The 25,565-nt window shown below is 52.9% G+C and overlaps 1 protein-coding gene across 1 annotated transcript in view; it reads right to left on the reverse strand.

Moving 5' to 3' along the window:
- Window positions 1-25,565, reverse strand: part of EHD3 (EH domain containing 3) — a 28,487-nt gene that overhangs the window by 2,223 nt on the left and 699 nt on the right. Inside the window, exons 2-5 of the mRNA XM_058551506.1 lie at window positions 16,037-16,213; window positions 11,900-11,997; window positions 3,433-3,845; window positions 2,577-2,741 (exon numbers count right to left, since the gene is read on the reverse strand). Of these exons, the coding sequence (XP_058407489.1) occupies window positions 2,577-2,741; window positions 3,433-3,845; window positions 11,900-11,997; window positions 16,037-16,213 (853 nt within the window). The remainder of the gene's footprint in view (window positions 1-2,576; window positions 2,742-3,432; window positions 3,846-11,899; window positions 11,998-16,036; window positions 16,214-25,565) is intronic.

A 25,565-nucleotide genomic window follows, 5' to 3' on the forward strand; every position in this document is an offset into this window, starting at 1 on the left:
AGGGAGAGAAAAGAAAGCAAGGCTAGAAGACAATGGAAGAAGATCCTTCCCTTGTTGTGGAGGCTGCCTTCAACTAATGCTGGAATGTTCACAGCCCTTTGACCTGAAGGCTAAGCTGATCCACATCACAAAATAGTAAAAGATATGAGAGAGGAGGAGGAAAAAGGCACATTGGCACTAGGTGAAATTTTTCAGGAGAGAGTGGAACAGTTGCAGGGACTGGGGAAGAAATGGAAATTTGACAAATATTGGTTTGATCCATTACTTGGATTCTCTTTAATGTTGTTCTAGAAGGCAAATAATTAAATTTCTCTTTCAGTTACTTTCAGCTATTGAGCTGTGGTTCTTGAATCTCTGCCCCTCTGAGACTGAGGCACGTGGGTCTCTCCTTTACTAAGGGTTACACTTGAAAACACTGAGTGCCTTCACGACATTACCTCATTTGCTCCCTCAGTGCCCTTCTGAGGGAGGGAAATCACATTCTATCATCTCCATTTAGGGAAGGAAAAACTGAGGCAGAGGCAACTAAAAATAAGTCATAATAGAAGCCAAGAGTCATCCCCAAACCAGTGGTTCTTAATGAGGATGCTCATCGGAACTACCTGGAGAGAGTTTTCAAACATTGGCTTCTCCCCCAAGGGTTCTGACACAGCAGACATGGCAGGCATGCAGGTTTTGTAAAAGCTCCCCTCCTTGCCTTCCCACGACACTCACACCACGCGGTAAAAGAAATATGCTCCACTTTGCATGTCTTTGTGATTTTGAAAGGTCCTGAGTCTAGAACACTCAGCTTCTCCTTGGACTCTATAGTGATAAGGTGAGAGCTTTCTGCTCCTGCCTTGGCTCTGGCCACAGCAGTCTCAGGACGCTGGGCAGAGGCCAGTGCACAGGGGACAGTCTCAGGGACAAGCATATAGAGTTCACTGCAGAAAAATTCAGAAAACACCCACAGCTACATTTCAAGAGCCAGTGTTAGCTTCGGCATTTCTCACCTTCATTCCAGGCTAGGGCTGAACTAGGGAGGCAGGTGGGGGCTGGGAGGGGGTGTGGAGGGCAGAACCTCAGGGCATAACCTCCCAGGGTCCCTCGCATCTCTCCCAGCCTGTCCACATCTAGGTGTGTTTGGTGGGCTCCCAAGGAGGGGTCCCAAAATCTTCCACGGGGCACATTGGATGTTCCCATCACCCCATATATTCACCCATAGGACAGCCACTTACATTACTGATTCAGCATACCTAACATCGGACTGACAAATGAGAAAGTAAAAACCATTTATGTTGCGAAAAGATTCCTCACATTAAAAAACGGTCCCTTTCAAATGTCATCTTCCCAAATGTTTGCTTACAGATCATTAAATTCTTAACAGAAAGAGAAACTAAAAGTTGAAGGCTTCCAAGCCACAGCTGATTGAGAGACCCAAATTATGTTAAAGTAATTCTGCAATTAGTGATGGGCTCTAACCAGATATATGAACAAATGCATACTTTGAATGTCTATTTTTTTCTATTTATTTTATCAGATGGGAAACTGAAAATGCCTATTTGGGACTATCGTGATGTTCTGAAACCTGTCTTAAAGTGAGAAACTGGTTCCCAAGCTGAAGATCAACAGCAGCAACAAGACCAAAATCAATATTACCCCTACATCTGCTGCTATTTTTCTCTAATTCCCTAATTCTTAACACTTTTTATTTTAAAATAACTATAAAATCATGAGAAGTTGTAAAAATTGTACAGAGAGGTAGGTCCCTTGTGCTCATCACCCAGTTTCCTGCAGTGGTGACATCTTACCTAACCTGCTATTGCATTTGAAGGGCATAGTCTGTGGCAGACTCTGTGCTAAGTGCCTTGCCAATATCATCTCACTGATGCTCACAACATCCATGAGGCAGTGCTTCTGGAGCGTCGGTTTACAGATGAAGAGACAGAGGCTCAGAGAGGATCCAGTTAGTATGCTGTTGTGGTTTCTTGCTGGAACCATGATGACAGTTCCTGGCTTTTCTACTAGCAGCTTATGTGAACACTACACTCAGAACACTGCAGGCAATTAATTACAGAGGTTAGTTACCTTTGTAAACCTCAGTTTGCTCATCTGGAACAGGAGGATGACCATGCCTCCCTCAGAGGACTGGTTTGGGGAAGAACATGAGAAACCACGTGTGATCGTTCCCGGCCCAAGAGAGGGGGCCAGGAGCCCCCTTGTAAAAGCACTTGAGGACCTGGAGCACCTTTGTCAGGTGACTTGTCCCATTTCACATCACATGGTGGGGATTCCAAGCCTGTGGTGGCTGTGACTGGGGAAGGTCATAAACTGGAGGCATCAGACCCCAACCACCATGTAACACCCCTGCCCCACTGGAGGCACTGGGGCTCTGTGTTTCTGCCCAGGCCCGGATATGACACCTGCTGGGCCAGTGACAGCCCAGCAGGGAAGACAGACATAGGGCCATCTCCCCGGCTTCTGATTCTGGGTTGAGTTTCCATCCGGGGCATCTAAGGGTGGCCTCTCCATACTCAGGCTGCTCAGCCAGCTCCAGTGACATTGTCCCTTGTCCTGGAGCCCCAGACCCTGGTTACCTTCATCCTCTTCAGGTTGGGAAAGTCCCCAGGTGAGATCTGGTGCTCCCGCTCGATCTGGCCATAAATCTCGGCCAGGTTGTTCACCAGCTCCTTCTTCTTGGTATCCTTTCCGAACACTGAGGGCATCTCCTTCTTCAGAGAGCTGATGATGTAGGCATGAACCTGAGAGACGGGTGAGGAGAGACCTTTGGATCAAGAGCCTTGATTCATTCTTTCCCTCTAGAGTGACTCTCACCCCATCTCCTCCCATAAATCCCTCCTCTCCTCCTGCTCCTACTCGTGAAATACTTTCTACCTCCACCCTCTTGCTCCCATGTTGCTTGCAGCCCTGAGCTATTTTTCTAGATCACGTGGAAAGGTGAGATTAGGGGGAGGTTAAGGTCAAGGCATTAACAGGGATGGTTGCTGGTGATGATGTTGATGATGAGGAAGACAGTAACAACAGCTAACATTCACTGAGCACGTCTGAGGATGCCAGGTGATGTGATGAGGGCCTTCACATTCTTTATTCTACGTCATCCTCCAAGAAGCCTTTCATTTTACAGATGTGGAAACAGGCACAGAGACTAAGGCCTTGCTGCGGTTGGCATCACACAGTAGTAAACAGTGGAGTCGGGCTCCAATCTGGCCATCTGACACCAGGGCCTATGATCATAACCACCACACCACCCTGCCCCGCAGCTGCCAGAGTTGGCATGGCTGACGCTCGTGATGCAGTAGCTATAGGACATTCTCTCACGGGCAGGCAATAGCTCAGGGTTGCAGGCAGCGGCCCTCAGTTCTTGCAGCTGACCACCCCACTCTAAACCCTCAGCCCTGCCCGTGCTGCCCATCTCCCCAGGGGCAGCCGCACCTTGGCCAGCCTAGCTCTCTTGATGAGATCGTTGAGCTTGCGCAGGGCAGCGTTTCGGGGCAGACTCTGGATGTCTCTGAACAGGTCCTGCTCCTCAGCCTCAAAGAGCTTCCGGTTGTCAGGGATGAGAAGGGGCTGGGACCAGAAGGAGCCGATGTAGACCCGAATCACCTCCGGGGTGTTCACGATCTTCCCCAGGGACCACATGAGGGCCCCGTAGACGCGCATCAGCTGCTGCGTCTCGATCTGGTCGGCCTTGTTCAGCACCACCCGCATCTTGTCCTCGTGGTTCTTGAGGGCCTTGATGACCTCCGAGAACTCGTCAGAGATGTCCAGCTTGTGGGCGTCGAAGAGCAGGATGATGCGGTCGACCCGCTCGGCGAACCACTCGAGGACGGCCGCAAAGTCGTACCCTGCCGGCAGAGGGACAGTCAGGGGGAGGGGCCTTTGGGGTGTAGGCGAGGGCTTTGGGGAGAGGCAGCAGGTGCAGTAGGAAAAGCTTGGTCGTGGGAGTCAGATCTGGGTTCAAATCCCGGCTCCTCCACATTTTCACTATTTGGCCTTGAGTAAGTTACTCAGTGTCTCCGAGTCAGTGCTTTTTCATCTATGAATGGGCCTACTAATAGTACTTAATTAATAGAATTATAAGGACTAAATACACTTGGAGCCCAGCACAAAGTATCTGCTCAGTAACATCATTATTCCCATTTAGTCTTTACATTCAAGGAAAGGGGCCCTCCCCACTAAGGGACAGGCCCAGGAAAGTGCTTCGGGGGCCCAGCTCTCCCCAGTAACAAGGTGGGAGCATTGTCAGCGCCACCTAGAGATGGTCACCCAGTGACTCAGCCAAGACCACCCTGCTCGTAGGAGGCAGCCGGTGGGGCACGTGCCTAGCTCTCTAACCCCAAGTTCGATGCTTGCTTCGGCTGGCAAGACTTGTGTCACGACCTCATTTCACCCTCACAACACCCTCTGAGGTAGACAGGGTGAGGAGTGTCATTCCCACTTTCCAGAGGAGGAAACTGAGGTTCACAGATGAGGTGAGAGTCAAACAGCCCACAAAGGGTGGGGCCAGGACTGGACTGGACCCAGCCACCCAGGCCCTGGGCTCCCTGAACATGCCATGAGGGCAGCCACCTCCCTGCCTCCCTGCCCTGCCCTCCCCAGCACACTGGCCCAGCCAGCAGCCCCACAGAGCAAGGAGGACCCGAGCATTCCTGCTCCAGGTGGGCCTGCGGCCTGCCCCGGCTCTCCTGCTCCCCTCTCCTCCCGCCTTCCCAGAGATGGCTCCTGGCTATTTTTAACCTTCCCTTCAGCACAGCCGGGTGGAGGGTGGCTCTCCCCCTCTCAAAGGCAGTCCCTCAGAGCTGTGGGCAGGAAGGAGGCCAGAGGGCTCAGAAAATCAGGCCATCCGAGCCCCCTGCCACAATCCCACCCCAGAAAACAGGTCACAGCTGTGCTGCTCTGCTGCCTGGAACCAGTAAGCCTGCCACCGTAGAAGCTGGAAGGGAAGCAGGGCTCAGAGGCCTCTGGCATTCTGCGGAGACCTAGTCCCAAATCTGGCCTGACAAGGATTTTGGCTGTGGTGTGCAGGCCGTGGGGAGGGCTGCTGGGAAGAGTGCGCGACTGCTCCCTCCCACCTGTACAGCACATTTCAGCCCTCAGTGCTCACAGAGGCACCCTGGCTCGCATCAGCTGCTCATAACCAGCTGGTTACGGACATTTTTCTGACAGGGAAATGGCCAGCAATGGACATTTTACTGACAGGGAAATGCAGGCTCAGAGAGGGCGAGAGATGTGCCCAGGGCTGTGCAGTGGTGGGGTCAGAGCCAGGACCAGAACTCAGGTTTTCCGACCCCGAGTCCAACACTCCAGCCACCCCTCCACAGGCTGGGGAAAGCAAAGGGGCCTGAGAAGCTGCAAAGAGAAGCGGCTCCCACCCCTGCAGCCTCTCCAATCCCTGATGGCACCAGCCAAGCAGAAAGAGGCTCAGCTGCCATGGCCTGGAGGGGGATAGGGGCAAGTCCCTGCCACCTGACCAGCCCCCAGCTTGGGGTGGAGTGGGAGAGTGACAGCACCAACTTGGTGCTGCCAGAACAGGACAGCCCCCTGCCCGTTCCTGTCCCTACCTGGGTCAGATGCCCCTCGGTGTTCTCATAGCGCTCGGACAGATGCCTGTCCCTCTGCTCACCCACGGAAGTTCTCAGGATGAGTGGTCCCCCCACTGCACTGCGAGCCGGGCAGGGCGGGGCCGCGCTCATCCTTGTCCACTTCCCCCACACCCAGCACAGTGCCCAGCACACAATAGGGGCTCTATCAGTATTTGTGAACAGAAATGACGCGTGAGCCCTGTTCTGCCTTTTACATCAGGGGACAGTGACCAAGTCATCTCCGGGCCTCAGTTTTCTGGTCTCTGAAGGGGAACCCACCAGAACCTGCCACAGGGTCACTGTAAGGATCCAATCAAAGAAGAGAACACAGGTGAAACTGCATGTGACCCTGGCTGTTCCTATCGCTCTGCTCCCTTTACAAAGAGCTCCTTCTAAGAGCCAGTTTCCATGAGATGATGTGCTCTGAAGGTGTCACCCGAGGAGCACTGGCCTGGACAAGCCCACCTCTACTTTCTGCTCAGCCATTAACTTGCTGTGTGCCCTAGGGCAAGCAGCCACCTCCTCTGGTCCTTGGTCTCTTTGCCTGTCAAGCCAGCAGGCTGGACTGGAAGATCTCTGGGCTTCCTTTCTGGGTTCACAATTCCCTGCTTCTAAGATCGGAGGCATGAGGGGTGAGGGTGGGGAGTACAGCAGGATGGATGGAGACGAGACACAAGGAAGCCCCCGGAGGACAGGGAGAAAGAAGGCTGGGGGCCGCTGTCTCAATGCCTCGGGGAGCCTATGTGAAGTCTGCTCCTGCCTGAGGACAGGCAGATGGCTTCGGGGAACCCTTTCTAGGGTTTTATAAGCACAGACGCCTCCTATTCATCCTCCTACTTTTGCAAACTCTGCATGATCTGGCAAGCTGCTATCAAATCACAAGGTCAATAATGCCGGGCGCTTTCTCCCCAGGTGGGCTGTGAGGACCCTGAGAATCAAGCAATGATGCCATGAGCTTCCTCTGAAGCTCAGCCTCGGGCCCCTGGCTATTCAGAGCCTAGCAGCCTCCAGGATGAGTATTTAATTGTTTCCTGGACTGCCTTATGCCTATCCAGGAATGGGAGAATCTGAAAGGCATGAACTGGACCCATTACGGAAAAGGGCATGGGACTAGCTCTCTCATCTATTTTCTTGGACAAGCCCTCAATTTTCTCAGCTGTAAAATGGGGATAATAACTACTGACTGATGAGAGGTCAATGGTAGAGCCATGGCAATAGGGTCTGACAGCGGAGGGAAGGCTGGGACTCAGTCCGGAGGCTCTGCCCTAACGTCTGGGGTGACAGGCCCCCTTTCCTTCACTGGTCCTGGGAACGACTCTGAGACCCCCAACAGGAGCTCTGGAGCACCTGCAGCAGCCAAGGGCTCATGAGATATGGACTAGTGGGCGGCGGGAGACTCGAGCCCCAAGAGTCTTAACAGTGAAGCTGGCCTTCCTAGAATTACCAGAATTAAGTACAGCAAGTCTGCTGGCTCCAGGGGATCTGGTCTGCAGGCATCAGGCCCAGAGACTGGGCAGCCTGCAGGGATCTGAGGCTCTCCTCAGTGCCCCACAGGCTCCAGAGGACTGGGAAGAAAGCATTTCTCAGTAACGCCGGGCAGGAGGAAATCGATGAGGCAAACACAACAAGCAAGAAAACTTAATCACCCGCCAGCTTCCTCCTCTGAATGACGTGCAATGCAAGGGCACTGACAGGCAGCACATTTCTTTGTATCTTCAGCCACACGATCTCATCTGATCCTCATAACTCTGCATATGCCAGGAGGCAGACAGGACACACATCTTTCAGGGAAGGGAGAGGGGACAGAAAGGTTAAGGGGCTCGCCCACGCTCACACAGGCAGGTGGTGTCAAACGCATTCAGATCCTTCACTCCTGTCCACAAAGCCTTCTTGCTCGGAGGACTGAGCCCCTAAACCAGGCACACCGGCGGGGGCTATATAAGAGGTTCCATCCCACCTCAAAAAATCTTTTCAAGATTTAAAGACATTTTAGCTGAAGAGTAAAAAGGCATCAATTTCCAAAATGTGGGAAGAGTTCAGACGACAACGGGGACAAATGCCACACTCCTAGAAGTAACCCCGAAAAGTGGCCCAACAGCCTCGTCACAGGCCTCCAGATGAGCACAGGCTGTCAGCAAGCCCTTCCGAGGAGTCAGGACTCTGCTGCTCTGCCCCGGCGCGCGATGCCCTCACGGGCACCTGAGTGCAGCACGTAGTCTGGGGCCCAGAGTGAGGATACCACAGATGGGCCAGGGATGTGAGGCTGTGAGGGCCAGCCCAGACCCTCCACGGTCGGCCCCGGGGAGACTTGTCCTCATTCCTACTCCCTGCCTTCTTCCTGGGCAGGCGATGTTCACGTGCTGAAGAGCCACTGGATGGGGAATCAGGAGATCGAGTCCCCATGCAGTTTTGTGACCTGGGCACAGTTTTTACCTGCTCTGGCCCTGCTGAGCTCACCTGTGCAGGAGGACGTCCGCTGGGAGCGGTGTGAGCACCAACCCCAAGGGGTTGCTTTCCTAGGGAGGGGCCTGCGGGGATTTCTCGCTGAGAAGCAGCCAGGAAACGCAGTTCCCGAGTACGAGGACACTCAGGCTTCCGGAGCCTCCCACTTCTGCTGCATCCTCACTCCTTCCCAGTAATGAGCCCTGGGCTGGCCACATCCTGTCACTTCCAGGAACGGCCTCCCTGCCCCTCTGTAGCCCCCCAGTGCCTCTTCACCCAGAGTCAAGTGCCGGCCTGGGACCTCCCAGGCTCAGGTTCCCGTACGTCTCCTGCTTCCCCTCTCCCCCGAAGACACCCATCCCCAGGCCCGGGCAGAGGGGCCGCAGCTGAGCAAGGACCACACTTTGCTCGGCTCTGGCTTGGGCCTGAGTGTTCCTTCCCGTGAAGCCTGAGGCCTGGGGAGCCCTCGGGAGCAGCTCGCTGTCCAGATGTGCACACTGGGGCCGCCGGCCCAGAGGTGGCTCTGTGCAGATTTGATAAGGTGACTCTCTCTTCTGGTGAGACACAGCCCTGCGCCTGGCATGAGGCTCAGTGAAAAGAGGGTGGGCTGGATTTCAGGCTCTACCCGCCTCCGGCTGGGTGTGCGCGTACAAGGCACAGTCTGCGGGACTATCCAGGGGGCTCTGTCCTGCCCTGGGCCACAGGAAGGGAAGAAGCATAAAATCTGTGCAGAGGGGCCCAGGCTAGAAGCCATATAAAGCGTGCTTGTTTCTGTCCACACACTTGTGTGCGGGGGGGTGTGGAGGGAGATGTGGATGTGTGGGTGTATATGTGTGTAGGTATAAACTGGAACCACCAAGTCCTATGTCTGGTTGTGAGAAAGGATGAAGAGGGACTCTGCATACTGGAAACTCTCCCCATTTGGGGTCCCCTTCATATCTGAGGATATCTAATGCCCCCCCCATTTTCCTGGCCTCCTTGGGGTGCTGAGGTCAGCACTGCCCCAGGCTGGCAATGCAGTGCTGGCAGCCCAGCTCTTGTTTTTATCACAGGCTGCTTTTGCCAGCATCTGCATTTGTAGTCTGGACTCAAGAGAGCAGAGAACAAACTGGCCACTCATGGGGCCATCACTTCTCCCAGAGGTAGGGTGGAACCTGGTGCTTAGTCAGTGTGGGATGGGAGGGAATAGGAAGGGCAGGCAATAAAACCAAGCACTCAATTTGCGTAGGGCAGCCACTGAGGTCCAAAGATGAAGGCGGGAGAAAAGGTAGAGGAATAGGAAAAGAATGCAATAGGACAGAAGCTGAAGAAGGCAGGTGTCCCTGAAGCAGGGCTGCCAGATACAGCTGCACAGGCTGTGCACTGCACAACTGCAAGGGAGGCCATTCACATAGATTATGCTGGGTTGTATAATGGGCAGATAAAGGGGAAAGAAGGGAGCTCACTGTGATCCAGACCCAGAGCTGATGTCTGTGTTTCCATTACCATCTCAGGGACCTCACAAGGTCATGCGATGGGTATCATTACCCTTGTTACACGTGGGGACATTAAGGCTCAGGAGAAATTGACCTGTTGAGACCCACACAGGTTCTCTGAATTCCCCGTCCAGTGCCCTTGGGAACCCCAGAGGCCGGAGTCCTCCCCGGACCCACCTGTCAGGCTGCACTGGTTTGCAGGTACATAAGCCACCCCACTCCCGAGGTGGTTCCGATGGACAGGTTTTGGCTCTCCTGAGCCTTCCTTGAGGAGACACAGGTGCCCGTGTGAAACTGTAAATCCCCTTTAGGCCTAAACTCAGGATGAGCTCAGATGAACCCCGAGCTGGGGGGTCAGGGTGGGGCCTGGTGGGGAGTGAGGGAGTGTTTAGGGAAACCAATAGAAGCCAGACAGAGCGCCATCCAACCTGCCCCCCACAGGGCGCCAGGTGCTGACAAAGGGCACATAGGCCGGAAGGAGCGGGGGGTGAGACGCCCCTCTCTTCCCCGGGCCGAGGGTTCTACGGCTTCACACCAGCTCCCCCTCGCCCCCTGCACCACCATACAGCCCGAGTCAGGGAGCTCGGGGCCCAGGTCCCCCAGATCCCCTTCACTGGGACCTTCTACAGATACCCCACTTTCATGGATGGGCCGCCAATTACAGGAAATGTTAACAGTTTCTGAGGCCCCTCCTGACCCCTCTTCTTCCCAAGTCTCACCTCAGTGAACCAGGAGTGAGGGAGGGAAGGAGGGGCAGGGCTTTCCTGCTGGAGCCTCGGGCCCACCGCTCCCTCCCACTTGCTCCAGAATGAGGTCCCTGGAAGAGCAGGGTCTGTCTTCCCTTCAGGACAGACGGGGGTCATGTGGCCCTTGAGCAGGCTGCTGGCCTGGGGAGCCTCCCCCCTGTCTTGCCTCCCCACCCCCAGCAGGGGCTGCTGTACCCACTCACACAGTCACGGTGGACCCCAAAGAGCCGAGCCTGGCTCTGCCACCCAATGCCGACAAGAGAGCCGCTCTTTCCAAGAGGAAGCCGAGGCGGCTCCCAGGGGCGCTGGACGGCGGCCCAGGCCTGGCACCAGTGGCCTGCACCTGGGTCGGTGCCGGTAGCGGCCGGGCCTCATCAATATAGCCACTGTCCAAACGTGGCCCGCTGCCCGCAAGGCCTCTGCTCTTCTCATGGCGGCCTGGGGGTGAGTGAGTGCCAGCCCATGCAGGCCATGCCCTTGGTGGAGGGGGTTTCTGGGCACCCACCTGTGACAGTGCAGACATCCTGCAGGACAGAGTTTGTGCAGGGAGTCAAGGCACACGCGGGAGGGAAGTAGACAGTCACCTAAAGTTGGTTCGGGCCAGAGTTCCCGCTGCTGCCCAGACAACTCCTGCCAGTCCAGACCCTTTCCTTCCTGGAGGCTGACTTCCAAGCACTGATTTGGCTCCAGCCCAGCTCCCGGCTCCAGTACTGGGGTGGCTGTGGCTTCACTGGCTTTCCTTGCCAGAGATACAGCACACAGCACAGAAGGGGTGGGGGGACCACTGGGGCACACAGCATGATGTGGCAGGAGAGTCCAGGTGTGGAAGCCAGGAGCAGCTGCTCTTTAGCTTTTTACAGCATCAGTCTAGCATTTTAGAGCCAAAAACCCCAATGCTGACGGTAGTGGTGACGATCTCTAACACCTCATGCTTGCTGGGCACGTGCTATGTCCAGGCAGAAGGCTTCTTACCTGTATTAGTTCTTTCAATCCTCAAACTCTACAAGGTAGACAGAATTATTTCCCCCTACTTTACCGATGAACCAACTGAAGTAAGGACACTGCCCAAGGTCACTCTGCAAGGAGGTGGCAGAGGCAGGCTTGGAACCCCAGCAGTCTGGCGCAGAGTCGGTCTCCTCACTACCGTGCCGGCGACCTCCCTTAATGAGCAGTTACCCCAGATCTGCGCGGAATGAAAATTTTCAAAGTGCTTTCGCTGACCCAGCTCCGCTGCTAGGCCTCAGAGCATGTGCTCGTCCTTCCCCCGTGGAGCTGAAGTTCTCTGTGTGCATCTGCCTCCCCTGCAGAACTGCAAGCTCCCGGGGCAGGGACAGCAGGAACTTCAGAAGCAACCAGGCTCTGGCCCACAGTAGGAGCCTCTCGGAGAATGCATAAACCCGATGAGGGAAGTAAGGCAGATATCGATGGCTCCACTTTACAGATGAGAAGACTGAGACCAGCAGTCACCTGAGCTACAGTGGACCCAAACCACTGGCCCCTGCCTAGGACGACCTCACACAGCACACAAGGCAGGGCCAGCTCATCAAGGGATTGCAAGGCCCTGGGAGCCTCTCTCTTGGTATGGAAGAGAGAGAACATATGAGAAAGAACATAGCACGGAGCCAGAGCGAGTCCTACCAGGTGCCTCGCTTACCTCGGCTGATCCTCTGCTTCTCCCCAGAGAGGATCCCCGGCGTGTCGATGACGCTGATGCTCTCCAGCACGGGGTTGGGCAGCTGGGCACACACGAACCTGCAGGGGTGAGAGGAAACCCAGGCTGAGCCACTGTCCTCTTGCTGCCTCTCGCACACCTTTGTTTCAGCCACACGCCACCTTCCCTGCCCTGAGGCAGGGGTTCGGCAGCCTGGCTGCCTTCCGCTGCAGGCTCCCAGGCCTCAGACGAGACCCGGCCCCAGCGGTGGGCCTGGGATCTGTACTTAGACGAAGCTCCCTGGGTGAGACTGAGGCAGCCGTGGTCCTACGTTTGTGAGCCTCTGCTGTCGGGGATGCCAGGATGTGCAGACGTGGATCCCTGCCCCCAAGGAGCACAGTCTGGTGGGGGAGCAGAGGCAGGCACAGGAGCAACCACAACAGGAGGTGAAACGGGACCAGCACCTCGAGGGAGGGCAGGTGAAGGGCTCAGGAGATCCCGGGTGGAGAGGAGGCTTCTAGGGACGGCTTCCTGGAGGAGGAGGCACTGGAGCTGGCCTTGAAGAATGGGTCACAACACTCAGGACTATTTATTTGGGCTTCTAAAAGGCTATACCAAACATCAACATTAGGATAGCAGTCAAGCCTTATTCAAGGAAATATTTCTAGTGCCACAACCCGAAGTCTCAAAACACAAATTGGCAAACCTAACTTAGATCCTTCTTACTTTAAGCCTTCTCTCTTATATGCCATTTCTGGTGGAAGCCAACAGGCGTCTTACTATCCTGGGTATATTATATGGTCCCACAGTCTCAGGGAGCAGACAGGGAAAGGAGCAGAGGCTGCTACCCAGTGAGCTGGATACAGAGATGCAGACTAGGGGAGGAGGCAAGGGATGCAAGGAGAGGCCGTCAGGGAGGGCTTCACGGAGGAGGCAGAACTTGAACTAAGACTTTGAAAGATGACCAGCATTTGCTGGGTAGACAGGGGTGTGGGCAAGAAGCCAGCGTGCGTGTGTGTGTGCATGCGTGTGTGTGTGTAACGGAGAGAAGACTGCATTCCAGACAGAGATAAGGGGTAACAGTAGAAGAGGAGTGTTACAGGTTGAATTACGTCCCCCAAAGAGATATGTTGAAGTCCCAACTCCCAGTAGCTCAGATTGTGACTTTATTTGGAAATAGGGTCATTGTAGATGTAACTAGTTAAGAGGTCACACTAGAGTAGAGTGCCCTACACCAGTATGACTGGTGTCTTCATAAGACAGGAGAATGCCGTGTGAAGACACAGAAACGCACAGAGGGAAGACAGCCATTTGAACACAGAGGCAGAGATTGTAATTATGCTGTCATAAGCCAAAGGACACCTGGGGCAACCAGAAGCTGGAAGAAGCAAAGAAGCAAAGCAAAGAAGACTCTAGAGGAGTCAGAGGGAGGATGGCCTTGCCAAAACCTTGATTTCAGACTTCTGGCCTCCAGAACTAAGAGACAATATATTTCTGTTGTTTCAAGCCACCCAGTGGTAACTTGTTACAGCAGCCCTAGGAAACTAATACAAGCAGGTGCAACTCCAGCACAGAAACGGGAGAGAGAGAACGAGAATGCACCATTCCAGGGAAGAGCACATCTTTGAGGGGAGAACAGGAAGGCTGGAGTGGCCAGAGATGTGGCTGCACAGGGAGGTGGGGGCCAGAACACGAGGGCCTTGAAAGCCACATTAAGAAATTTGGATTTTATACTGAGGGCAGTAGAAACCCATTGGAACAGTTTAAGCAAAAGAGTGACGCAATCAGATACAACTGTTGTCAGCATGTCCAGTTCAGTTCAACAAATCTTTGTGGAGCGCCTCCCATGTGCCTGGCACCGTGCTAGACAATGGGGGTAGAAGAGTCAATGACACAGCCCCTGTCCTATCAAAGCCCATGGCTTCCATTATGCCTGAGGCCCAGCCACACTCTGGTCCTTAGGTTCTATGGCACAACCCAGTATTCTAAAATAAATTTCACATTTTGCTGAAGCTAGCTTGAGCTGGGTTTCTGTCACTTGGTGACCAGGTAGTCATGCGCATGGGGCTGGTGTTTGGAGTTAGGGCTGTGATGGAGGCATCACCCAGGGGGAGCGCATGGAGTGACGAGGGTAGGGAGGGGGCTGAGGATGGGCCTAACTGAGGGTGACCAGGTCACAGGAGCCAGAGAAAAAGGGGATCAGAGGAGACTGCAGAGGGCCTGGCCAGCAAGGGGTAGGAGGAGGGCCAAAGAGCTAAGAGGGGACAGTGGCTGAGAAAGACAAATACCACAGAGAGGTGGGGTAAGGTAAGGATGGAAAGTGCCCACTGCTCAGGATCACTGTGAGGTCATGATGACCTTTGCAGGCAGCTGTGACAGGGTGAAGCCAGGTTCCACAGCCTGGGGGACAGGAAGAAGGGTGGAGGGGAAGCCAAGAAACCTGGCTATGAAAGGAAAGCAGAGAGGGTGAAAGTCAGTAGGATGCACTATAGGGTTTTCAAGAGGAGATATTGCCATGTGGAGGGGAGGAGACAAGGGAGGGTGGAGTTGTCAGAAAGGGAAGGAATAATTAATGGAGTGGGTCCCTGAGAGGATGGCCCTGCAGCACGGTCCAGGGGAAGGAAGGAGTCAGATCTAGAGGGAAAGAGAAGCCACCGCTCTCTGCAGATTGGGTGCAAGGAAGAGAGGACAAATGCAAATGAACTCAGAAACAAAACAACCAGATGGAATCCATGGACACTGGCTTCTATCTTCTCTAGAATGGGAAGCAGGTCATCTGCTGAAAGTGGAGGCTGAGGTGATTGGAGAGGCTTGGAATACCCGCAGAGGGGAGGGGAGGGGAGCTGATGGGGGATGGGAAATAGGATCTTTGGCAGCATGGAGATGGGACCCAGACGTCTGGGGTGTCGTCTCCTCTGCATGGCTGCAGGGAAGCTGGTGGCACATGGACGGGGCTTCCCCGGTCCCTGTTGTACTCGCAATAGACATGGCTGGCAGATCCCCAGGCAATAGTCAATCTAAGTATCTGTCATCTCAGCTGCCGAGGGCTCCTGGGGGACGCACGCCTCACAATGCCCTCTATGTCTGGTCTGAGGGTTCCTGCATTAAGCCACATTCTTTCATTCCTCTCTGCTTGTATTTTTTTTTTTTTTTTCAGTTTTCTCTGCCCAGAATGTTCTTTTTTTTTTTTACACTTTCAGTGTCATTTCACTCATCATTGAACACCCATGTCAAATGTCAACTTTTCTACAAAGGCCGTATCAGTCTCCTTGCCCTGGAGGAGGATAAACTATTATCCCATTTTACAGATGGGAAAATGAGACACAGAGAAGTTAGGTAATTGGTCCAAGATCCATGGTGCTACTTGGCAGGATTTGAAGCCAGCTCTGTCTGAGGCCAAAGCCCATAGTCTTTACCTCTACTCTAAACATCTCCAATTAGAGAAAGTAGTTTTAAAACTTTTAAGAGCAATACGCATGCAAAACTGTGGTGTGGATCTACCTAACAAGCACAACCAGAGGATGAGCCTACATTTCACTGAAGCAGAATAATAATCAGAAGGCCCAGATCAGCTCACCCAGCGTTCCCTACAGCTGTCTCCACCCAAACCCTCACAAGGACCCTGGTGTCTGCAGGCTCAGACTCAGCAGAGTGAGGGGACCTGTCCAAGGTCACACCGTGAGTTTAGTAGGAGAGTCAGTGCTCAAACTCTGGGTTTCCACCTTAAGTCCTGGGTTCTTTCCACCACGTAAAACAATGTCCATGAAGAGAGAAGAACCATCCTCCACCTCCTTCCAGGTGGATGCAAATCCCATAGTTCATAGGCAAAAGCTGGGAACTATGCAGAGCAGCCCTCTCCGCTTTGATTGGAGGGAGGTGCAGATTAGGGGGATGTGACTTAACTCATTGTCCTCTTCCCTGCTCCTTGATCAGGAGGAATCAGCCCAGCATTTGCAGCTCCTGCATCCCTAGTCAACGGTGACTGACTCAGCTCCAGTCCCCAAAGAAAGAGACATCAAGAGACACTCTAGGTTTGTGAAAGGCACTGAGCCTCCCAAGACCCTGCCCCATCCTTTCACTGCTCATACTCCAAGAAGAAGAAAAGAGAACACCCATAGTGTGTATTCCCTCCGCACTCACCTGTTCAAGAAGGCATTGCCAAAGGCATTCAGTTTCCTGAAGGGCTTCTTAGGATCCACCACCAGGGCGTTCCCGGGGATGATCCCCTCCACCTCCCCATGCATCACTGCAATGAAGGAGTCCGTGGTTGGCTCAGGCCCAATCCTCATGCCTGGGAAATCCTGTTCCAGCAGGTACCTGGCAGAAGGGAGCACAGTCATAATGCAGGGATTCTGCTCTCGGATCAACACTGCATATCTACCACAAGGCAGACAGTGATGTGAGTCATGGCAGAGGGGCAGACCCAGAGCAATGAGATTCCATGGCAGAGAGAGATGACTGCCGGGTGGGAATCCACAGACCTTTGTGGAGGAGGTGGGACCACAGATAGACTTAAAATAACAAATATGTTCTTCTTGGTCTTTATCATTTTCCCTCCTTGAATCAGTAGCGAAAATAAAGCAAGATTTGGGTTCAGAAATAAAGCATGGGTTGAAACTGATTCCTATACAGAGTATTGCAGACTTCACAACTGGAGGTGGCTTGCTGAAATTCCTGCACAGAAGCACGGTTAGAATCAGACAATCCGTGGACTCCACTGGCTTTCCATAGGCCATTATTTATTTATTTGGTTAGTCAGTCATTTAAGATAAAAATAGCTCGTACATGATAAAAACAGTGTGAAGGGAACACTATGGATAGTGGATCTCCATCCCATCCTAGACTTTTGGTCCTGTTCTCCAGCATCTGTATTAGGCTGTGGCCTCAGGTGGCAGGTGCCTCTCTTTGCTCTTCTCTTGGTGAAGGCAGTGAGAGGCCAAGGTCACTGCCCCTCTGCACAGCTTCCTTTAGAAGCCATGAGCAAAGGCATGTGGTGAGCCAGAGAATGAAGAGAACCATCTCTGAGGACAATCGAGTCCTTTAGAAGGAGCTCAGAACAGCTTTGAGCCCAAACAGCATGAGGCCGGACTGAAAGGAGGAGGTCAGAACTGCCTTGTGCTGGAACTGGCCAGAGCAGAGTCCCAACAGCATCTCCCAAGACCATGATGGACAAGGAGCTAAGGGATGTGTAGCCCAACAAACACAGACTCCAGGGGGATCCCTCGCTGAGTGCTGAGAACCTCCTCCTAAACCTTGAGGGCCTGTATTCACGCTCAGAGGGAAGAATCAAGGAGTTCTCAGGAGAAGGGTGTCAAGTCAGAGACTGAGAGTTGGGAAGGGAACCTGGAGACCTCCTGGACCAGTGGTCCCCAGCCCCGGCTGCACATTCGAGCCACCGTGGGGCTCTAGCTAATGGTGCCTGAGCCCCACTCCTAGAGGTTCTGACCCATTTGCTCAGGAGTGGGGCCCTGGTCACTGTGAGGAGCTCCCCAGTTGGTTTTAACGTGCAGCCTGGGTTGACAACCTGCTCTAGACCAACCCTCTCATCTTACTGATAATACCACTGACAGTCAATGCATTTCCACATGCCAGATATCGTGCTAATCACGCCGAGCACACTGTCTCCTTCGGGCCTCACAGCAGTGCTACGGGTAGGTGCTGAGGAAACCAAGGCTTAGAACGGTTAGCTGGCTCTCCCCAAGTTAAATAGCCAGTAGTGGAGCTGGAACCCAAACCTATATCAGTCTACACCAAATCCTTCTCTCCTCAGCTGTCCTCTACCCTGAGGTAATCACGGCCAGAGAGAGCTGATGAAGGCCCCGCAGAAGGTCAGGGCAGAGCTGGGACCTGAGACCATGTCCCCAGGGCCTGAGCTCTCAGCCCACCGTAACCTCCCAAGGAGGGCCTGGAGCAGTGGTCCTGCTCTGCCCAACAGGGTGGTGGCCAGGGAGACTCGCTGGGGTTTCTTCCAGCTCATGGACATTCCGCTTGTGCCTTCGGGAAGCATGGGAGCGGTCAGTTTACTCCGTGGATCCAGGGCAGTGCCAGTCAGGTTGCTGCGGACTACTCCCTGCCCCAGGAGCCGGCAGAGGAGCTGCTGCCAGAGCACTGCTGCCCAGGCCCCCCGCCATGCACCGGAGGGTTTTAGGTTGCCTTCAGAAGCCCCTCGTCTCCCTCCAGGATCCCAGCCCAACAACCTGGGTGTGAAGGCAGGATTTCCTCCCGTCAGAGGACCGTCTTGAAAGCTGGCCCTTGGGCCGTGATGAGAGTAAATCACGATAGCTGCACACTGGAGAGCACTGCCTGCATTCTCAGAGCCTCCGGGAGAGGCAGAGGGTCTCATGGCCTGAGGCCAGCAGATCCGGTTTCTCTAACCATGAGGGATAGGCCCTTTGGAAGGCCCCTCACCTCTGCAAACCTCAGTACCTTCCTCTATAACATGGGAGACAAGAGTTCTGATTTATTAAGCACCTGCCATGTGCCAGGCACTGTTCTAGACTCTCCATGGATTATCTCATTTCATCATCACACCTACTCTGATGTGAGTACCATCATCCTTATCATCAAATGGGCCTAACCCACCTCCTAGGGTGTGCTGAGGATTAAATTAGTTACAGATCATAAGCACTAAAACCCGTATCTGACACCCAATTACCAGCCAATTTTAAAGAGGAGGAGACAAAGGTCAAACAATGAGCCCCAAGTTACAGGACCAGTAAACAGCAGAGCTAGGATTTGAACCCGGCACTCAGATTGGAGAATTCATGCTCCAAACCACAGTAGTCACTGCCCCCTTTCCTGCCTTAGGTCTCCTCTTGACCAGAAGATGCAAAAGGGCTGAGCCCCACGTGGGACTGGATGAGAAGCGGGACAAGAAGGCCACAAAGGAATAGGGTTTGGCAGGAGGCTGGCCACGGGCCAGGCCTCGGGGAAAGGTTCGGCTCTGGGGCCCACAAACCCAGGAATGTATACATTTCTGTAAACGTCCGTCCTTGGGGTTCACAGCTCGGCCTCAATGAGCAGCATGAGGTATGGAAAAGCTATTGTCATCAGGTCACCAGAGCAGGCCCCAGGCCTACTGGCTCTCAATGGACATTCTTGGGACTTAAAAACAGTAGGGCCAGATTCCTCTGGAAGCAACGTTTTATGAGAATCAATGCTTTGCCAGGGAAACCCCATCCATTCTTGCCTGTGTGCAGGAGCACCTGCACCAACGCTTGCTTGGTTGAGAGGCCCTAAGAGGGCCCCGCAGGGGGTGTGACAAGTGTGATTCTGAGGCAGGAGGAGGGTGGTGGATATCATCAAAGGCTTGAGGGACAGCTGACATAGAGAGGAGTGGAAAGAAACAATTCTGAGGCAGCCTCAAGAATGCCCAGCCTGAACAGGCCAATGGCAGGGGTGAAGTGTCTTCCCGACACAGGCGTCTCAGATTCCAGCCCTGAGAGACGTGGTGTACCAGCGGATGATCAAAGGGTGCCACTTCCAAGCACAACAGAGGCCGCTTCCCGGGATGTTCTGGCGCTGCAGCCTGTGGTGGCTGAGCAAGCGCCTGGAGGTTGGGCTGCTGTCCTGCCCTCTTGCCTAACCCACGTGACCCCAGACTTGCTGACGACACGAGTCTGCAGAAACACAGAGTCTAGCAAAGCCACCAGCAAGTCTGGAGACACAGCCAGGCCAAGCAGAGAACGGAGCTGGGTAAATTCTCAGGGACATTTGGATACGGCTTCCAGCACCGAGTGCCCCCTTCACAAAGCCACCACTGTGTCCGGAAAGGACAACCTTTTGAGGGATCTCATTGCTGCTTCTCTATGGGAAGTGACACAGGTCGCCTCTGTTGCCAGGCAAAAACATTCCCACAGCAGCATAAACGAAGAAAAGTTAATTCAAGCCTGGGTGGGAATGGCTGAGATGGGGACGTGCAAGAATAAGGAAAGACAGGGCGGCCTGAGCCCCTGCTGGGTGACAGGTGCTATTCTGGGACCTTTACCCGAATTATTCCACTGAATCAGCCCTACAAGCGGTATGGCATGGCAGCATTATTTTAGTTTTGCAGTGGAGTAGATGAGATATAGGTCGCCCAAGTTCGGGGCCAAAGGAAAATATTTAGAGGCCCTCAGAGCTGAAAAGATTTTGGTGTCCGCCCCCTCCCTTGCCATCCAATGCAGAATAGATAAATGCTAAGCCATAAGATAGGTGTAGGGAAGTCTAACACAATTCTGATTTTTCCCACAAGGACTGCTTTTCTGCATATTTTCTTAAGTAAATTATTTTATAACATTTTCCTCATTTTTTTGTGTCCTGTTTGCCTGGCAATCTAAGCATATGGCCAGCTTTACTGGTGACCTAAACATTCAGAGTAAGGCATGGAGCCAAGAGTCCTAACCCAGTCTGCCTCCAGAGTACCCATCTCTGCAACAGCAGGGCCAGACCTCAGGCTGCTGCTGGAACAGCGCCCAGGCAGGGAAGGGGGGGGCCGAGGTCCACAAACAGTGCTGCTGGAAGCTTCTGCCTTGGCTCAGTGGGGGAATGCACCCTTATAAGTGGCTGCACTGTCACAGATATGACCTTGGACATGTCACTCAAGAGCCCACTGCCTCAGTTTCCCTGGTTTATAAATGGGGTAATACTTGACTTCTACCTAGCACAGAGGGATACAGTGAAGGTTTTGAGATGATATACATGAGTCTGGGAAAAGCAAAGGCTACACCAGGCATGTGCTCCTATTGGCAGAGACAATAATTAGAGAAAACGAACACCTCATCACTGCCTGTAAGTACTCGGCACACTTCTATCTCGTCTCCAAATCCAGTCCCAGTGCCTCCTCCGTGAAGCCGTAACTGATGCGTTCCCACCTCACCCCAAACCTGACGTACCTACTCTCTTCCCTGAAAACCGCAGAGCTCTTGGTTTGCATATCTTTAGTAGACTCGAAATGGCCGTTTCTGCCTTGGATTACAGGTATTCGCATTCTGTTTCTGAATCTTTGGTCTCTCTAAGCCTTGGGTTTAAAACAGAGTCCAAACAATAATACTTGCCCTGTCGACTTCACAGGGTTATAGGGAGATGTAAAGTGCCCCACAGACACAGGTGAGGTAGTAGATGGTCTGAGTCAGCTCTATACTCCCTGGAGCAGCCACCACTGTCCCTGGAGCATGGCGGCCTCCGCCATGGGGTGAAGTGACTCACAGTGGCCAGACTGTCAGGCCTCCCTTTGCCTGACCCCACCCTGTGCCGGGCTGGCCTGCCCAACCCACTACCCAGCACTGCACACAGAGTTCCGCTTCATGCTCCTCCTCCAGCCCTCAGAGGTTTGGAGGCAAGATCCCCCGTCCCTGCACACAACTCCCCTCCCCCTTCATCCTGACTGTGGGCAGTGCTGGACAAGGGCTTCCCCGACCCTCCTGAGGGCCAGCCTCTAAGCCTCCTGTTAGGGAATCAGATAGAAAAGAGGAGGGGGAATGCGAAGCCCCAAGTGCGGAGCCTGGAACGTAACTGGAGCTGCGTGGGTTCTTTCCCCTCTTGATCCTGAGAGTAACCCTGTGAGGTAGTTGTCACTATTCACATGTTAGAGATAAGGAAACTGAGATTCAGAAAGGTCAGACCTTCCTAACAAGGTCTCTTGTCTGGCACCTGGTGGAGCCTGGATTCTGCTGAGCCGGCCGCGTTCTTTCCACAGCCTTGTCCCATTGTCAATGGAGGTGGGATGAAGCCCTTTCTCCAGAGGTCCTTCTCCTCTCAGTAAGTGCTTCTCCTCATGATCTCCAGCTACCTGACTTTCAAGGCAGATCTTAAGCCAGACCTGAGGCAGGTGGACCCAGTTCCTCTAGCCTAGGGCCATCTGCTCCCTCGAGTAGCACCCAGGCCTTGTGAGAGGAAGGCAGATTCTCACCCGGCCCCACTTAGAGACCAGCAGACCAGAGCCTTGACAGAAGGACATCCGCTGACCTCAGAGAGGGGAAGGAGCGAGGTGGTGCAGGGATTGTGCTGGTAAGATAGACTTTGCAGAGGTCAGTGGGTCTACCTGGAATGGTGACCCCTTCTCTAGCCCTTCAGCTTTCCAGAGAATCATCTCTCCAGGGGTAGTGATGCTGTAATGCCCGGGGAGAGGCCCGGGCAGTGGGGATGTCAGGGCTGTGATGAGAGATGGTGAAACCATAGGTAGATGCTGAGTCACCTTTGGGGGAGGATGCAAACAGCCCTCTGAAGAAGTGGGGGAGGTCAAGTCAAAAAGGTCAGCTGAGTAGCCCCCTCCCACCCTAGCAGCCTCACCATGTGCTCATAGCTTCGAGTCGCAGTCATGCTATGGAAGGGCCACACAACCCTCCAGACCAGCCCAAACCTCCCAGGGAGCTTAGCTCTGGCAGCCCCAGGTCCCACACCCAATCCCCCGGGCCCCTGCTTCAGCTCCGTCACGGTCTAGCGAGGCCTCCCTTATAGCCCGTGAGAGCACCGGGCCTTCCTCAGCCCCTCGGCAGCCAGCTATTCACCTCTGTGACCAGGGAGCCAAATGGTGCAAGGGAGGAGGGATTCGAGGCTGCATGCCAGCGAGAGCAAGAGTGGAGGGAGACAAACAGCAGAGGCAGGAGGAGAGGCTGCCAGAGCCAGAGGGACACAGAGCTACTGTACTCCAAAGAGGCAGCCTGTGTTGGAGGGAGCAGCCACCAGGCCAATTGATTGTTTATTTTATTACTCTGGGTTGCTGGGCCCTAGGCCAGGGAAGTTATTTCAGGCAGAGATCAGAGCACATTAATTAGTTATTAGAAGAATGTCCTTTTCTGTGTGTTCTTCCTGAGACAAGAAATAGACCCTGTGGCAAGTACATACAAGTGAAAGTGGATGGACACTCAGGAGGCAAAAGGCCAAGGGCCAGCGATGAAGAGACAAGTCTTTGTCCCCAAAGGAAAGGTCCCTCACAGGTTCAGCCCAGGGACAGAGATGAGAATCACTGCATTCAAGGCAAGGAGCAGGGATGGGAGAGGTGGAGAGGCGAAGGCAGGCTGAGAGCTACACCCCACACACTTAGTTACTGGGAGGGGAGCCCTCTTTGCTTTGGGGCAGGGGTATTGTACCAACTTAACTTCTCGGAAAGCAACATAGAAATATGACTCTTAACATCAAAATTAAAAAGTAAAAAATTAAAAAAAAAACTCTTCACAACCTTCGGCCTAGTGATTTCACTTCTGGAATTCTCTGAGAAAACAGTTCAATATGTGGAGAAATATTATGTGCAAAGATGTTCAGAGTGATTCTACCATAGCAAAAAAATTAGAATCAACCTAAAACATTCAAGAGAAGTAGACTGGTTAAATGAATACTTGCATATATATACAGCGAAATATCATGTAGTTCTTAAAAATAATGCTTACAAAGATTTTTAATTTATATGGGAAATGCTCATGCTATAAGTGAAATAAATCAGCATACAAAATTATCTCATGGCATGATCTCCTTTGTGTTACAAAATAGCTAAAAACACTGGAAAGATAAATATGTATATATATAAATATATATATATATGATATTTAAAATGGTTTCCCCTGAGTTGAGTTGTGGGATTATGGGTGACTTTTTTTCTTCTTCCTCAAATTTATTCTTGTCTGCATTAGCCAATTTTAAAAAAATAACCATTGAGTGGATTCAATGAGAAGGAGGGAAAATATATAATTCGGTTTTCGATCCCTCTGCAACATCCCCTCCTACTCTGCTGGTGGGCTCTTCTTCAAGAGGATATAGCTTTTGAAGCATGAGCTAAATTCAGTTACTGACATGAGTGAGGAGCGAGAACTCTTGCACTTGGTGGATAAGAGAGAAGAGGGATCTGCCTCTCCCGGCCTTCCTGTCTCTCTCTGATAAGGAATAATCTATGGCAGCTCGACTAGGCCACTTTCTTAGACTTGATAAACAGGCAGCATGACTCAGGCAAAGCCAGAAGAGTATCTCAGACAACAGGCTCTTGAAGCTGTCTGCTGCTTGAGGATCCTGCCCCCAGGACACTCGACTTCCTCCATCTTCCCTCCTATTCTGCAAACGTTGGCTGGGATCCTCCTGTAGCTGAGACCCCGGGCGAGGCCCGAGGGAGCTAAGGCAGACTGGTAAGTGCTAGTGCTACAGGAAGGAGAAGCTCGCAATAACGTCCTAGGAATTATAACCAAGGTGTGTCCAGAGGGCCAGGGCAGGCCGTGCCAGGGCAGAAGCCATCTGATACGGCCTGTGCTTCCTGTGGGGCATAAACCAGGCCAGGAGGAAGGCATGGATTACAAAGGAAACCTAGTACAGAACTCAGGTAGCTCTGAAGTGCCTTCGGCAGTTATCTGTGTTTAATAAAACAAGAGAGATGGATTAGATCAGGGGTTCTCACCCCAAGGTCCAAGGCAGCCCTTGGACCCCCAAGGTGATATGTAAATTTGGAATGCATGTACATTTTTCTAAAGATAGGTCCACAGCTTTCGTCAGATTTTCAAAGAAGGTACTGACCTTTGGAAGAGTTAAGAAGCAAAGGATTAGATTCATCGCTAAGGGCCCTTGTGGTTCTAACAAGACAAGATGTCCAAAGGCCAACAGGCCCATCCCCCCAGCCTCTCAAAGCTCCTCAGCCCAAGGCTGCCCACCCAACAAGGGCAAACTTGACCTGGTGTCCTGTTCAGACACGACATGTTAGCATGATGCATGCTCTGCTCCCAGAAGGCTTGTGTTATAAGCTTAGCATTAGAGAAAATTAGTATCTCAAAAATCAGTAACGAACTTAACTTTTCTGTTCTCCTTGCCAAACAAAGCACAGTGCTTTGCATGTTGCAGGTGCTCAGTCAATGAACGGAAACAGAAGCACCCCTGCTTTGAAATCTTCTGCAGGAGATGAGCACCATTGACTCTGGGGGGCCACTGAACCCAGCGCCGCACTGTAGGAGCCTGACTCTCAACACAGAGGGCCACAGGCACCCTCTACAGCTCCGCAACGGCTGTAAATGAGGCCAAGGAAAATGGCCTCGCCTTGAAGATTGAGTGCACTGAGAGAAGCCCGTCCCCTAGAGATAGGAAGGATTCTCATCACTCTGGTGGACAATGCGTGAACCTCTCTGAAGGCAGGGTGGACAATTCGACTTCTTGAGGATCCCTCCAGCCCAAGGATTCTGTAATCCAAGGGAATGGATGACTCACCCTCAAAGTTCAGGCATTTAGCCAAGCATCTCCTCCCATGCATCTAGGACCTGCATCCCAGGCCAGCCTCCCACCCAGTTATACAGCTCTGGACAATCCATTCACCTCTCTATGCCTCAGATATCTCACCTGCTAAGTCAAGGTGCTGCATGAGACAACCTCCAGTATCCCTTCTATCTCTAAAAAACTTTGATATTATTACTGAGCCATTGAGATCAAACAAGGGAAAGGAAAAAGGCATTCAGCTTCTGGACACTGCTTCTGTCCAATCTCCAAGAGACATATGGAGGAACTCTGCTCAGAGCAGGAAATTGGTAAAAGAAGGACAAGTGGCACTCCAGGCAGGGGGCCACAGGGGTCCCAGCCCACCTCCTCAGCTGCAACTGTAAAGCTCCCATGTGAGTGACTGAGCCCTTTAAAACGCAAGGCAAGTGGTCCTGGCCATGAAGGGCATGTCCCTAAAAAGTGAGGGTGTAAGACATTCCCACCAGCCTAAGGTACTCTTGTGGCCAGG

Source organism: Diceros bicornis, chromosome 12, assembly GCF_020826845.1.
Source record: "Diceros bicornis minor isolate mBicDic1 chromosome 12, mDicBic1.mat.cur, whole genome shotgun sequence".
In the NCBI taxonomy this organism is placed as follows: domain Eukaryota; kingdom Metazoa; phylum Chordata; class Mammalia; order Perissodactyla; family Rhinocerotidae; genus Diceros; species Diceros bicornis.